The following is a 15460-nucleotide window of genomic DNA, read 5'->3' on the forward strand; positions in this document are numbered from 1 at the left end:
TGACTTCGTGCCACCCACCTTGGCTGAGATTGAGCTGACTACTGGGATTACAGCACTCCCAAAGTGCTGGTACTACAGGCATGAGCCACTGTGCCTGGCCCAGAATATTCTTCTTGTTCTTTGGGTTTCTGGTTCTATTCAGGACTAATGAAGCCTCCCTTTAGTTAAGGCTGAGGTGTCTGTACTCATTCCATGTCATAAAATCCTTTTTATTTCCTTCCATGCCCAAGGCCAAGTATTTCCATTGACTGACTTTCCCATTACTGAAGTTTTCTCTGTGATCCGTGGTGATCCTTCCTGATTGCAGGGGTTAAGAAAAGGCAGGGGTTCCTTACACATAAGAGGTCCCGTTATATAATGCTCTAAATACTGGGTTGACCATAGTCAAATTCCTTACTTCTCAGACCTTCTGTTTCCTCATAAAATGGAGATAATAACAGAACCTACCTCATAGGAATGTGGTAACAATTAAATAAATTAATATACATAAAGGGCTTATAAAAGTTAGTGCTTAGCCTATAATAATTTCTCGGTATTTTTTTTTTTTTTTTTTTTTGAGACGGAGTCTGGCTGTGTTGCCCAGGCTGGAGTGCAGTGGCGTGATCTCGGCTCACTACAGCCTCTGCCTCCTGGGTTCAGGTGATTCCCCTGCCTCAGCCCGCTGAGTAGCTGGGACTACAGGCACATGCCACCACGCCTGACTAATTTTGTATTTTTAGTAGAGACAGGGTTTCCCCATGTTGGCCAGGCTGGTGTCGAACACCTGACCTCAAGTAATCTGCCTACCTCGGCCTCCCAAACTCAGTAAATGTTATATTATTATAATTGATGTTATTACTGAACATGTGTGGTAACTATGGGGACTCTTTTTAACAAAATGTCTGACTAAACACAATGCAGTGTTCCTTTACCATATTCAGGAGCAGAGACTTGGAGATAAAAAATGACAGGAGGAGAGAATGATCCAGAGCATGGTGCCTTTGGTGCCATCATGGCAATCCCTGACAGAAATGCCCCCTGAGGTTCCAGGGTCCTGCAGGGTCACAGCCCTACTGGTCCCCACCCACCTGGGCTTGGCCAGGCTGGGGACTGCTCACAGGGGACTCTCTCCAATCTCCCTGTGCTTCCCTGCCAGCTGCACGAGAAGTTTGACCGTCTGAAGAAACTGCACCAGGACGAGAAGAAGAAACTGGAGGATAAGAAGAAATCCCTGGATGATGAAGTGAATGCTTTCAAGCAAAGAAAGATGGCAGCCGAGCTGCTCCAGTCCCAGGGCTCCCAGGCTGGAGGCTCACAGACTCTGAAGAGAGACAAAGAGAAGAAAAAGTAAGTAGCAGTCTGCTCTGGGGTGGTGCCTTCTCTTTCCTGCTGCTCATCCTCCCGGGGCAGGACGTGGCACCTGAAGGGGCTGAGGACTGGTGACCAGAGGTGAGCTGCGGGCTGTCAGACTGGTTGAGGTACCTATAACTGGTTCCAGCGTCCCTGTGGGACCTTTTGATTCCCTGAGCTTGGGGAGTTGAGAGTAGGGGAGGGGTGTGGTCCCAGAGGCCCAGCCCATCTGTCCAGCTTGCTCAGGAAAGCCCTGCAAACTCAAGGTCCATGGGAGAGGAAGGGAAAAGAGGAAAAGCAAAGGGAGAGTGAGAGAGCAGAAGGGAGGAAAAAAATTAGAGGTGCAGCAATATAAGAGAGGAACAAGGCCGGGTGTGGTGGCTCACGCCTGGAATCCCAGCACTTTGGGAGGCCAAGGCAGGAGGAACACTTGAGGTCAGGAGCTCGAGACCAGCCTGGCCTATATGGCAAGACCCTGTTTCTACTTAAAAAAAAAAAATAGGCTGGGCACAGTTGCTCATGCCTGTAATCCCAGCACTTTGGGAGGCTGAGGCAGGTGGATCACGAGGTCAGGAGATCGAGACAATCCTGGTTAACACAGTGAAACCCCGTCTCTACTAACAATACAAAAAAATTAGCTGGGTTTGGTGGTGGGCGCCTGTAGTCCCAGCTACTTGGGAGGCTGAGGCAGGAGAATAGCATGAACCCGGGAGGTGGAGCTTGCAGTGAGCTGAGATCGTGCCACTGCACTCCAGCCTGAGCTACAGAGCGAGACTCCATCTCAAAAAATAAATAATAAAAAAAAAGAGTTAGAGACCAGCCTGACCAACATGGTGAAACCCTGTCTCTACTAAAAATACAAAAATTAGCCAAGCGTGGTGGCATGTGCTTGTAATCCCAGCTACTCAGGAGGCTGAGGCAGGAGAATCGCTTGAACCCAGGAGGCGGAGATTGCAGTGAGTTGAGATCATACCACTACCCTCCAGGTTGGGCGACAGAGCGAGACTCCATCTAAAAAAATAATAATAAAAATACAGAAATTAGCTGGGTGTGGTGATGCACACCTATAGTCCCAACTACTCAGGAGGCTGAGGCAGGAGGATCACTTGAACCCGGGAGGTGTAGGTTACAGTGAGCCGAGATCACACCACTGCACTCCAGCCTGGGCAATGGAGTGAGACTCCATCTGAAAAAAAAAAAAAACAAAAGAAAAGAAAGAGAGGAACAAAAAGAACTGCAGATATGGTGTAATCCCAGCACTTTGGGAGGCCAAGGCAGGTGGATCCCTTGAGTTCAGGAGTTCGAGACCAGCCTGGCCTACATGATGAAACCTTGTCTCCACTAACAATACAAAAAATTAGCCAGGCGTGGTGGCGTGCACCTGTAATCCCAGCTACTTGGGAGGCTGTGCAGGAGAATTGCCTGAACTGAGGAGGCGGAGGTTGCAGTGAGCTAAGATCGCACCACTGCACTTCAGCCTGGGCAACAGATTGAGAAACTGTCTCAAAAAGAAAAAAAAAAAAAAAAAAAAATAGAAGTGCAGATACAGAGTAGTGGAAGAAAGAGAGAGCCTTTAGCAGAAACTCAGGGCACTCTCTCCCCACCCCTGCCCTATATCTGAGGTTGCTCACCTCTCCATGGCCGTAGTCCCACCCTCACCCTGCCTCAGTTCTTACTCGCTGCAGCCAACAGAATTTAACTGCTGCCACTGAAGGCTGCAGCCCAGCCCTGATTTCCCACCTCTTTGTGATCCCTCCCTGCTGGCTTAGTTCTGCCCAGCCTGGGGTGCTGAGAACTTAACAGGGGAGCCCTCAGATGTCAGTGTATGCTGCATGTGCCCCATCCTCAATCTGTGGAATGATTTTAAGACTTCTCATCTCCCCTGGTATTAGAACAGTGACTCCTGGATACCATGTGGGTCAATAATCCTCACCCAACCCCAGTCTCTGCTTGCTGAAGTTATCAATTCCTCATCCTAGAACCAGAGAAAAGTATTTCAGCAGGATCTAGAAAAACTCCTGTGGTGCCTTTGTGCCCTGCAGTTGTTTGTGCAGTGTGGCTTGAGGTGTTCCCAGGTGGACTGTTGAGCAGTGTCTTTACTAAAGGGTACTGAGGATCCAAAAGTTGTCCATGGTCATTGCCTTCTGTTTTTAGCCATTTGTTCCTGGACTTAACTATGGGATATTTTTGCCAGAAGGAAGAAACACCTTCCTTTCCTCTGGCTTATCACTTAGGAATAACATGGTAACTTTTGCTTAGCAGTAAAATATGTTATATTTGAAGGCACTCAGCTTTGCAATCCAATTACTCTTTATTCAAATGTGTAATTTAAACATCTTGGCCGGGTACAGTGGCTCACGCCTGTAATCCCAGCACTTTGGGAAGCTGAGGCAGGCAGATCACCTGAGGTCAGGAGTCTGAGACCAGCCTGGGCAACATGGCGAAACCCCATCTCTACTAAAAATACAAAAATTAGCTGGGCGTGATGGCCCACACCTATAGTCCCAGCTACTCAGGAGGCTAAGGCAGGAGAATCACTTGAGCCTGGGAGGTGGAGGTTGCAGAGCCAAGATCGTGCCACTGCACTCCAGCCTGGGTGACAGAGTGAGACTTTGTCTAAAAAAAGAAAAAAAAAAAAAAAAAAAGAACATCTTCACCAATTAGTCCAGAAATTTTTCTTACTAAATCTTAATACTATATGTCAAATTCACTGATGAATGAACTTTTTTGGTATTACCTGATGGATAAAGTTCAACTAGCCAGAAAAAAAGTCTCTTTGGACACACCCTGTACTGTATTAACTTATCTGTCGTGGTGTATTAGTTGCACCAGCAGAAATGAATTCCTATTTTTAAGATCAGAAAAATCTAAATTCGTCATCCAGCTATAACTGCTGCCTTCATAGTCCTGTGGTATTTGTTAACTCAGTACCTGGGGCAGTTTCATAGCCTGCTTGTGGGAGTTAGGAATTGGTTTGTTCAGGCTACATTGAAACTATAAATATTCCCTATTCAGATGTTCAGTAAAAGTTCTTCTCACATCAAGCTTTCCCCTTGTTGCCCTTACTGACTGACTTCTCCCAACCCAGGCAGGAGACCCCAACAGGGAGATACCCCTCTCTACTCTCCAGGAATATTTGGGGCTGGTGACAGTGCTCCTTTCCAATCCTGAAATGGGTGAAAACCCTGCTGGCATGTGGCACCTCATATTAGCAATAAGGGCCTGACAGAATGACCTGTCTTCTTCTGTACTTCCAGATGCAGAAGTGGCCCTGGGTTTTGGCTTCTTATGTAATTTCATGAGCAATTGGTTTACTTCTGGAAGAGCCACCGTTAGACCTGTGCTACCCTCCTCCCATAGTCATGGTAGTGAGTTTTGAGGGCAGAAACGGTGGTAGTAGTATTTCTTCTTGAGAGATGGTGGTTGGATCTAAGAGTCACATATTCAGAATTTCCTTTAGCTGCCCCTAAAGAGATTAAGAAAGTATTGGCCAACCGCGGTGGCTCACGCTTGTAATCCCAATACTTTGGGAGGCCAACGCAAAGGATTGCTTGAGTCTAGGAGTTTGAGATCAGCCTGGGCAACATAGTGAGGCCCCTGTCTCTACCAAAAAAAAAAAAAATTAAACATTAACTGGGCCTGATGGCACTTGCCTATCATCCCAGCTACTCAGGAGGCTGAGGTGGGAGAATTGCTTGAACCTGGGAGGTTGAGGCTGCAGTGAGCCGTGATTGCACCACTGCACTCCAGTCTGGGCAACAGAGGGAGACCCTGACTTAAAAAAAAAAAAAAAAAAAAAAAAAAGAGTATCAGTGTTTCAGGGTTTCCTACCAGTCCACCCTTCCCACTTCCCCTTCCTGCTACTCCTAATCACCTTTGACCTCTAACCCTTCATTGTTTGTGTCAAGTCATAATATTTGATTTCTCCTCATGCTCACTCCATCTTCATCAGCTCTTACTGTTTTACAGTTAACTCTGCTGTTTGCTGCATGCTGCATGAGACCCAGGGTCCTGGTAAGCTTGATTAACTCTAAATAGAACTGGCAGTGGCTTCTAGAACATATCTCCCCCAATCCCGCACCCCCAACACAAGCATCTAATCATAGAAGAAGCTGCTTCATTGGTCTAGCTGGTTTTCTCTCGTGACTTATAATATGCAGAAATAGTCTAGTGTGGTTTCAAGTGTACATGTGGAATGCCTGCCTGCCTGATTAAAATGAGGGGTCGTTTTCAGACTTTTGCTGCTAGAACAGCTGGGTAACACAGGTGGATCCTGTGATCAGTATTTGAGGTTTCAGTGTGGGCAGTTTTTTTCTTAAAGAGCCATAATCGGGCTGGGCACTGTGGCTCACAGACCTGTAATCCCAGCACTTTCAGAGGCCGAGGAGGGCAGATCACCTGAGATCGGAAGATTGAGACCATCCTAGCTAACATGGTGAAGCCCCATCTCTACTAAAAATACAAAAAAAAAATTAGCCGGGCGTCGAGGCACAGGCCTGTAATCCCAGCTACTTGGGAGGCCGAGACAGGAGAATCACTTGAACCCGGGAGGCGGAGGTTGCAGTGAGCCGAGATCACGCCATTGTACTCCAGCCTGGGCAACAAGAGTGAAACTCCATCTCAAAAACAAAAGGAGCTATAACCATCATTTTCAAAATTAATGAAACCATAGTGATGAGAGAAACTTTGGGTTTCACAAGCCCCGTCCTGCAATGTCACAGTCAGCATCAGCCTTATCTGAGGGGTTCAAGTTCTCAAATTTCCTTTGACTGTACCCCTCAAAACCATAATAAGGCTGAGAGCAGTGGCTCATGCCTGTAATCCTAGCACTTTGGGAGGCCGAGGCGGGTGGATCACCTAAGGTCGGGAGTTTGAGACCAGCCTGACCAACGTGGAGAAACCCTGTCTCTACTAAAAATACAAAATTAGCCGGGCGTGGTGGCGCATGCCTGTAATCCCAGCTACTCGGGAGGCTGAGGCAGGAGAATCGCTTGAACCTGGGAGGCAGAGGTTGCGGTGAGCCGAGATCACGCAATTGCACTCCAGCCTGGGCAACAAGAGTGAAACTCCGTCTCAAAAAAACAAAACAAAACAAAAACCTATAATAAAAGTGGAGGAAAATGAAGAGATCTTAGAAATTACAGAGAATTCCTTACATTTAATCCTACAAGTACTGGCCTCATGAAAACCTCTTATAAGGAGATCAGCAGGTAAGGATTCCTGAGTGCTAGATGTTGTATTAATAAAAGTTTATAAAGTATCACATAGTTTATAGGGAGACTGAAAGCAGGGATTAAGGACCTTCTATCTCCTCTACTAGACTCAGGTAGTGGATGGAAAGGAAATACAAACATTTTTAATTTAACATAATTAGGGTTATTTTTGTTTGTTTCTTTTTTTGAGACGGAGTCTCACTCTGTCGCCAAGGCTGGAGTGCAGTGGCACAATCTCAGCTCCCTGCAACCTCCGCCTCCTGGGTTCAAGCAATTCTCATGCCTCAGCCTCCCAAGTAGCTGGGATTATAGGCATGTGCCACCATTCCTGGCTAATTTTTGTATTTTTAGTAGAGACTGGGTTTTACCACGTTGGCCAGGCTGGTCTCAAACTCCTGACCTCAGGTGATCTGCCTACCTTGGCCTCCCAAAGTGCTGAGATTACAGGCGTGAGCCACCGCACCCAACTAAGGGTTATTTTTTTTAAAAAACTTTACCATGGAAACTTTAAAACATGAGCAAAATAAGAGAGAATAATACAGTTCAGCCCAGAGCCCAGCCCCCAAACAACCATAAACATATGCCCAGTCTTGTTTCATCAATTACCACAGACCTGCTGAATTATTATAAAGCAAAACTATATCCTTTTATCTGTGAATACTTTAGTATATATCTCCAAGAGATAACGATTCTTTAAAAAAATATAACCACAACCCCACCATTATCACACCTACAAAATGAACAATAATTCATTAACATGAAATGTCTAGTCAGTGTTTGAAACATCCCGGTTGTCTCATAAATGCCCTTTTACATTTGGTTTGTTTGGATCGGGGAATATAAAATATAGAGAAGACTTTTCCCCACTCACCCATGTAGTTTATGATTTAAATGGAGAACCTGCTGTTAGTCACCAAACTGATTGCCGCAGCTATTGCACTGGGGACTCAGGGCAGCTGGCAAAACATCCTGCTTGGAAGCAAATCCTGAAGAGGAAGTCCATAGAGGTTTCTGCAACATAAGGCCCATGAAACCGGGCCAAAGGAAACAATCTTAAAAGAACAATGACTTGATTTACTGTCTGGCTGAACAGCAAGTCTTGGAGCCCCTGCTAGTTGATTGGAATTAAACAGCAGATTTCCATTTAGGAAGACAGTTCCTAGAATGTCTGTCCATTCCTTGCACTGTATGTAGTTCCAGTGCCTAGCGAAGTGTCTGACATGTAATAGGAACTTGGTTCATGTGTTATGTTCTTTGTTCCCCCATTTTTAATGAGGTGAGCAGGAAATATGTATTCTAGTTAATAAGATTTCAATTAATTCAGGTTTCACGGCACATGGCTTGACACAATTGCATACAGGTTTCCCCAAGTAAATCATTGTTAGTGGCCATTCCTAAAATGAATTCTGGCAAAACTATAATTAAAGCTACACTTTACAAGTGAGAGGCAATTGGTAAACAGCTGGAACAGCCAACCCCAACCCCAAGTAGGTTGGCTCTTCCTGGCAGGCTTCTCCCTGGCAGACCGCGAAAGCAGTTCCAGACCAACTGCTTGGTCAGGGGAGGCTTTGGCCCCCCAGGATCTGAAAGCAGCAAAGGCAACCCGCCCCCTCCTCAAAGCCCTCATTCAAGGGGTGGATCACAAAGGCCACCTAGAATGCAGGCAGAGTGAGGCTTACTGTGCCTCCACAGTTTGAAATTGCTTGAGGCGCTATTTATAGCTCTCTGCATTTGTAAAAGTGATTCCTTTGTGACCCCCCACATAGTTGCAGATACTCTATCTCAGTCGTTATTGGTTCTTAGGAGTGCACAGTATATGGACAGTATACACACATCAAAATATATCAGCCTTCCCATGAAACCTAGAACACAGGCCATTGCAGTGTTTTTTAGGTTACTCTTTCCCTAGGAAGTAGACAAAGAATAAAAATAAGATATGAGCATTTGTATAGCTTTTATTACTTTCCAAAGTGGTTTTGTTGTTGTTTTTGGTTTTTGGGGTTTTTTGGTATGGTATCTCATTTTATACTTTACAACAGGTCTGTGAGGTAGAGAAGGAATAATCCCCAGTTTGCAAGATGAGTAAATGGGGGCTGGGTGAGGTGGCTCACTCCTGTAATCCTAGCGCTTTGGGAGGCTGAGGTGGGAGGATCACTTGAGCCCAGGAGTTGGAGACCAGCCTGGGCAACATGGTGAAACCCCGTCTCTATTTTTTTGTTTTGTTTTGTTTTGTTTTTGAGACGGAGTCTCGCTCTGTCGCCCAGGCTGGAGTGCAGTGGCCGGATCTCAGCTCACTGCAAGCTCCGCCTCCCGGGTTTACGCCATTCTCCTGCCTCAGCCTCCCAAGTAGCTGGGACTACAGGCGCCTGCCACCTCGCCCGGCTAATTTTTTGGTTTTTTTTAGTAGAGACGGGGTTTCACCGCATTAGTCAGGATGGTCTCGATCTCCTGACCTCGTGATCCGCCCGTCTCGGCCTCCCAAAGTGCTGGGATTACAGGCGTGAGCCACCGCGCCTGGCCTTGTTTTGTTTTGTTTTGTTTTAAAGAGAGTTGGCAGGGCATGGTGGCTCACGCCTGTAATCCCAGCACTCTGGGAGGCCAAGGCGGGCAGATCACCTGAGGTCAGGAGTTTGAGACCAGCCTGGCCAACATGGTGAAACCCCATCTCTACTAAAAATATAAAAATTAGCTGGGCGTGGTGGCAGGTGCCTGTAATACCAGCTACTCTAGAGACTGAGGCAGGAGAATCGCTTGAACCCGGGAGGTGGAGGTTGCAGTGAGCTGAGACCACACCATTGCACTCCAGCCTGGGCAACAAAGCAAGACTCCATCTCAGAAAAAAAAAAAAAGAGAGAGAGAGAGAATAAAGAGAGTAAATGGAGGAGCAGAGAATTTAACGAATTTACCAAGGACCACACAGTGAGTTGGTGGCAGAACTGCTAATTTCTGATATAAATTACCATTCACCTCAGCGTGTGTATACGTTCACAGTGTATGTATGGGAGTATATTCCCTTTGAGGAAGTGACTGTAAAACATACTCATTTATGCCCATACTTCTAATCCCTGACAGATATCTAATAGTCTTTATTTAATGGGATAAATTTATTCTTCGGGTAATAAATAGGGGCTTAGATCCATAGCCAAGGAATTCTCAGGGACATTGCATGTGATAGTCTTAAATAAACAACAGCTCTGGTGCCGGGCGCGGAGGCTCATGCCTGTAATCCTAGCACTTTGGAAGGCCGAGGCAGGCGGATCACCCGAGGTCAGGAGTTCGAGACCAGCCTGGCCAACATGGTGAAACCCCGTCTATACTAAAAATACAAAATTAGACGGGCATGGTGGTGGGCGCCTGTAATCCCAGCTACTTGGGAGGCTGAGGCAGGAGAATCGCTTGATCCTGGGAGGCGGAGGTTGCAGTGAACCGAGATCGCACCATTGCACTCCAGCCTGGGTGACAGAGCAACACTCTGTCGCAAAAGAAATAAAAATAAAAATAAACACACACACACACACCAGCTCTGGGCCCAGCTATGACTCTTTTGCGGCCACAGGCAAGTCTGTTGACTTCTCTGTGTTTCTCAGTCTACTCATATGTATATAATGGGGATCAGTCCTACTTGCTGTATATTTGTCACAGGAATGAAACTTACATGGAAGAGAGGTGAAAGTATTATTTAAGCACAAACCAATGATGGGTTTCCATAGTTCACGTTTTCAGGTAACTGTGGTCTGGACCCTAGAGCAGAGTTCAGCAACCAGCAACCATCCTCATACGCTCTGCAAACAGGTCTTGCCCCAGAGTACCAGTTAGCTGACTAGGACAGCTCTGAGGGCCTCCTGCGGTGAAACCTCAGCCTCCTCTGCTTTCCCTATGGGACAGGAAATGCAGTGGCTAGAGCCTGGGGCTCTATCCGGTGGCCTGAGGCCACTTAGAGATTTGCAGAAGGTATTCCTGTACAAGGTATTAGGTGGTGGTGTGGGGGGCGGGAGATGGGGAGACATTAGTCGGGACCTAGTCATTAAGAAGAGATAGGGCAGGCTCAGTGCCTCACACCAGTAATCCCAGCACTTTGGGAGGCTGAGGCGGGCGGATCACTTGAGGTCGGGAGTTTGAGACCAACCTAGCCAACATGGTGAAACCCCGTCTCTACTGAAAATATAAAAATTAGCTGGGCATGCTGGCAAGTGCCTGTAATCCCATCTACTCTGGAGGCTGAGGCAGGAGAATCGCTTGAAATTGGAAGATGGAGGTGGCAGTGAGCCAAGATCGCGCCACTGCACTCCAGCCTGGGTGAAAGACTGAAACTCCATCTCAAAAAAAAAAAAAAAGACATAAAATGTATTTTTGTGGTTGTTGATCATTATTTTGCTGGCTAATGCCACTGCTGCCATCATGTGGGAGTGTGTGTGGAGTGTATGAGAGAGAAAGCATGTTTCCCAGAGCCAATGCAATAAGACCTTAAGACCATCTAACATAGCTAAATTCTAATTTAGCCATTAGTCCTCATGACTTAATTTTCTTCTGACTTTTTTTTTTTCTTTTTTTTGGTACGTTAATCTATCCATTCATTAACTCAGCTTCTCTTTTCATTTTCAGTTTGGGCTTCCTGTAGACACCCTTTTCCTGCGCAACAGAGCTGGGCCTCCCTTTCTCTAACTTCCCCCTTAACATGCCTGGGGGGCATACAATCCAACCCGGGCCCTCTCCTCTCTTCCTGCCAAGGTTTATAGAAACCTGAGAATCTGAGGGCGATGGCTGGCCGCTGGTCAAGAAGCCAACAGTCATGTGGCTCGCAGATGCATCCTGCATCCCAGTCCCTCTCCCAGCACCCCCAGCCATCCCCCCTGTTTTCCCCCACATCTTTGCCAGAGGTGTGACATGGTCAGGGGGCCCATCTGCTACTCTTCCCCAGCAGCTCCCCTGTTCCAGTTCTGGTTGCTGTTAGTTTTCCCTGAGGTATTTGCATCCACCATGGCTGGGTAAGCACCAATAAGCACAGCTGCCCCCTTGGTCTCCTGTATCCCAGTCACTAGTCTTCCCTGGCCCACCCCACCCTCATCCTCAGGAGCCGCAGCCACTTCTTAGAGGAGAGCCTTTGGCGCCTTTTCCGTCTAACCTTTGAGTCCAGCCCTTTCCAGTTTTCATTCACTCGAAGTAACTGCACTCAAGCTGTGCTCAAAATCTGTAACGCATTTATTTACACCAAGCCCTTCCCATAAAACACAACTGCTGGAGAAAATAGCAGACGTTTCCCCTCTCTCTAACTCTGGGTATCCCACAGATGCAAAAGGGAGAATAAACCTACATATTATTACCAGCCTAGAGTCTTGAATGATAGCCTTACTGAATTCTTCTTGTGAGGTATTTCAGCATCTCAGGGGTAATTTCCGGAAGGGCTCCATACTGTCCCAATAAGGTGAGGCCAGCAGCAGGAATAATAAATCCCACTTTGTAGACTGGAAAACTGAGCTATCAAAAGAATCAAGTGTTTGGGGGTTTGCTCTGATGAGTCTTGTAGTTCATTTGGTGAACGTCATGATGATTTTTAACATGCGTTTTGCATGCATCCCTCAATAAGAAGAGATGAGACTATCGGCTGGAGAGAAGAAAAGAGGTGTTACACCTTGGAAGGCCCTTAACTTGCTTTCCAATGTAAGGAGTTGAGAGTTTAAAAATATTCCAGCCCTAGTTTTTATCATGGGTCCCATCTGATAGTGGCTTTGGGAACCTCTGTGAAGTAGAGAGCCCTCCCTTGTCAGTGTTATGAGGCACAGTGGCCTTTGGTGTTTGGCCAGTGACAGTGTGAGAGATGGAGTTGACCTGGCAATGATCTGTGGCTAACATGCCGTCTCTCTGCCCTTCCTTTGCAGTAATCCATGGCTGTGTACTGAATAGTATTCCCCGCTACAGCTGGACTGGACTCCATTTAGCCTTTTAAGCCGAGGTTTCTATTTTAACTGACAGCTTTCCTTTGGGGTGCCAGGCAGCCAGGCCCCCCACCCCTACCCTGCCATGTACTTCAAGCTCACTTCTTTTTGAGTTCCGCAACTTGCTCCTGCCTCCGAGCCCCACTGGCACTGACCATGACCACCTTCTTTTTTTTTTTTTTTAGAGTTTCTTTTTTTGATCACTTACTTTCAAAGCACACAGTCAAACAAGGTTATGCCAAATTTCCAGGCCTTTTTGAAGTATTGAGAAGGGGAAGGGGATTTCTCGCTTCAATTATAGATCATAATAGGAAGCAAAAAGAAAAAAATGAAAAGCAAACATCTGCACGTACTTCCTTTTTTCTTGTTGGCAAAGCAAGAGTGTAGGTTTGCTGTGTACCGTCTGGTGCTCTACTGATTGGTGAGTGACCAGAGCAAGTATGAAGGTGATGCTGCCAAAGCACAAGCCAGTTTCTTGGGAAAATTCAAGTTACAGTGGAGTATTGTTTTGAAGACCATATGCTTGGAGGTAGAAACAAACCAACAACCAAAAAAAAAAAAAAAAAATCTGCTCAGATACTCAGCCAGTAGCTCAGAGAGATGCTGAGTTAAGCCTGTCAGGTCTCCTTGGGAAAGGCTTCGTATTTGCAACTTTGATGATTCTATGTCCAGCTTCAGAGCTGCTTTCCCAGAAATTCACGCTTAAACAACCGACTAGTAATCACCACCCTCTACCCGGCCGCCTGGTAATTATTTGCATTACAAACCAGAGGCGCCCTCATTTGCATTTCTGTACAGATTAACTACTTAAGGCTTGAGAAGCTCTGAATACTTCGAAAGTATTAGACCCACACAGCCTTGGAGAGACCTTCAGAAACTAAAGAGGAGTTTTATATTAAGGGAGACATTTTAGTCAGTAAGACGATATAACCTAGTTACTCCGTAAGGGGAAATAAAGGCCCAGAGAAGGGAAGGGACTTGAGCAAGGTCCCACTGCTGTTTCCAGGCAGAAGCCAGACTAATTTTCATGCCTCCTGACTCCCAATCCATTTCCCAAAGGGATTCAATCTGCTTATATACGTTCCTGGATACGAGGTCTTTTGATGTTCAGAGTGACTGAATAGTTAGTATTAGAAGACCCTCGAGGTTTTTTCCCACAGAAAAACATCTGAAGATGGATTGGGTGAGGGCTGGCAAAATGAAGGCATGCCGGGCCAGCTCCTTAACCCAGTGATGCTGCAAGACTGGAACGGGGTCCAGGAGACTGTGTGTAACAGGTGCCCTAGGTGACCATTATAATCAGGGAAGTTTGGTAAACAAAAATCAAACCCATGAGTGAACATAAATTAAAAAGTTGATCAAGCCCATTAAAATGGGTATTTCATTGGGTGGCTTTATTCACTGTAGACAGAAAGATTTTTTCCTTCTTCAATGAAAAGGTGTTTTAATTAGTACAACTGTTACTATTTTTAAAAAAATACCCTAAGTACTCTGTTTACTTCTGGTGAAACAAAACCAGTCATTAGCAATGGTCTGTGCTTTTATTTTCCCAGACTGGAGTGGCTTTTCTGAAATACACACACACACACACACATACACACATCCCTCACTTCTCCTAAGCCATGAAGTTTGCTTTCCCTAGCTGCAGTGTAGATGGCTCTTGTTTTTTGTTTTTTGTTTTTTTTTAATCATTTGGCATTCACATGTGGCTGTTAATAATGTGCTTGTTTTTAATTAAAACAAGAAGCTTTAAACTGGTGTGTGGTGTTCTTAAAAACTTCTCAGCAGATTTCCCCGTGGTGATGGCCCAACAGTGACCCCCATTTTCTAACCTGTCTTCTCAAACTATAATCTGTGCTACCTCAGTACTGCCCATTCCCCTCCCCCTGTCTTACTTTGAATGTCCTCTTTCTTTGGCTAATTTCATGTTTTCTTTCTCTTTCTCTCTCCCTCTCCAGCTTTTTTTAATCTTGTCTTCAGCAGCTGCACTAAGTCTAAAGGAGAAGACTGCCATTATAGAAGAGTTAGGGTTCCATATTGTCTCAAATCAGAAATCAACCAATTCCCTCTCTCCTCAAACTGCAAGCACACACACATACGCCACACCACCCAACAAGTGTTCATGTGTCCCTGTGTCCAGGCAAGAAGCTCTCTTCCTGACTCACATGGTATTTTAAATGGAAGTGTCTTGTCCTAACTAACAAGGCAGGAAAAGAACCATCAGAGCTGGAAAATGGACCAAATGTAACCTCAGAGAAACAACTACAGGACCACTCACCCAAGTGTAAGTGACTGGGGCAGGACACTTCAGCTGTGGGTATGGAAGTACTGTTCTGTTCACAAGGTTTTGTTTGTGTTTTATGTTTTTCTTTTAAACATTTCTCTGGTTCGATGAGTTGACTGTCTACGGCCACTGTTAAACATTTCTGAATATGGAAGAGAAAGTCAAGTGACATTTATATCTTCCTCAGCATTCACAGACCTTCTATAGATTCCAGCAAAGGGGAAAAATGTGTCCACTATGTAACACTCAGGTGGAGATGGGAGAGAAGGGAGGGGGTTTAAGCTTAGTGAGGGCAAAATTACTCCATTCCACCTTCTGAGACCAGTTGGGGTTTTGAGAGAGGTTTCTGCTCAACCTGGGATCTGGAGGGAGAGCTTTGATGTTGGTAAATCTGCCTTGAATTCACTGGTTTAACTTGCATCAAAATACCATGTGAGTGTGCTCATTCTCATATATCCCTACCACCATCACCACCATTCTGCTGTTCAGTGTCTCTTGAGAGAGCCTCTTTGCATGTTTTCCAGAATCTGTGTGTGTTTTTCCTTTCTTCTCCTTTGTTCTTTTTGCTCAAAGGTGTGACCAGTCACTGCCCCTCCGGGGCTTTCATTCTCCAGGAGAAACATCCCAGAACCAGCACTGTTTAGCTTACTACCTTTCTAATGTCCATGTCAATTTTCAATAAAATTCAAAGAAATGCTGAA

The 15460-nt window shown here is 45.8% G+C and overlaps 1 protein-coding gene across 6 annotated transcripts in view; it reads left to right on the forward strand.

The window, feature by feature from the left end:
- Positions 1–15460, forward strand: part of SEPTIN6 (septin 6) — a 60533-nt gene extending 45073 nt beyond the window's left edge. The window contains exons 8-10 of one of the 6 annotated variants that reach the window (XM_023198693.1): positions 1136–1326; positions 5299–5343; positions 14434–15460. In XM_023198693.1, coding sequence (XP_023054461.1) covers positions 1136–1326; positions 5299–5302 — 195 coding nt within the window. In that variant the 3' untranslated portion in view covers positions 5303–5343; positions 14434–15460. Of the gene's footprint in view, positions 1–1135; positions 1327–5298; positions 5761–11144; positions 14230–14433 lie in introns of those variants that run through there. The other 5 variants (XM_023198690.1, XM_023198691.1, XM_023198689.1 and 2 more) reach the window with 5 other exon arrangements.

Source organism: Piliocolobus tephrosceles, chromosome 12 (assembly GCF_002776525.5).
Source record: "Piliocolobus tephrosceles isolate RC106 chromosome 12, ASM277652v3, whole genome shotgun sequence".
In the NCBI taxonomy this organism is placed as follows: Eukaryota; Metazoa; Chordata; class Mammalia; order Primates; family Cercopithecidae; genus Piliocolobus; species Piliocolobus tephrosceles.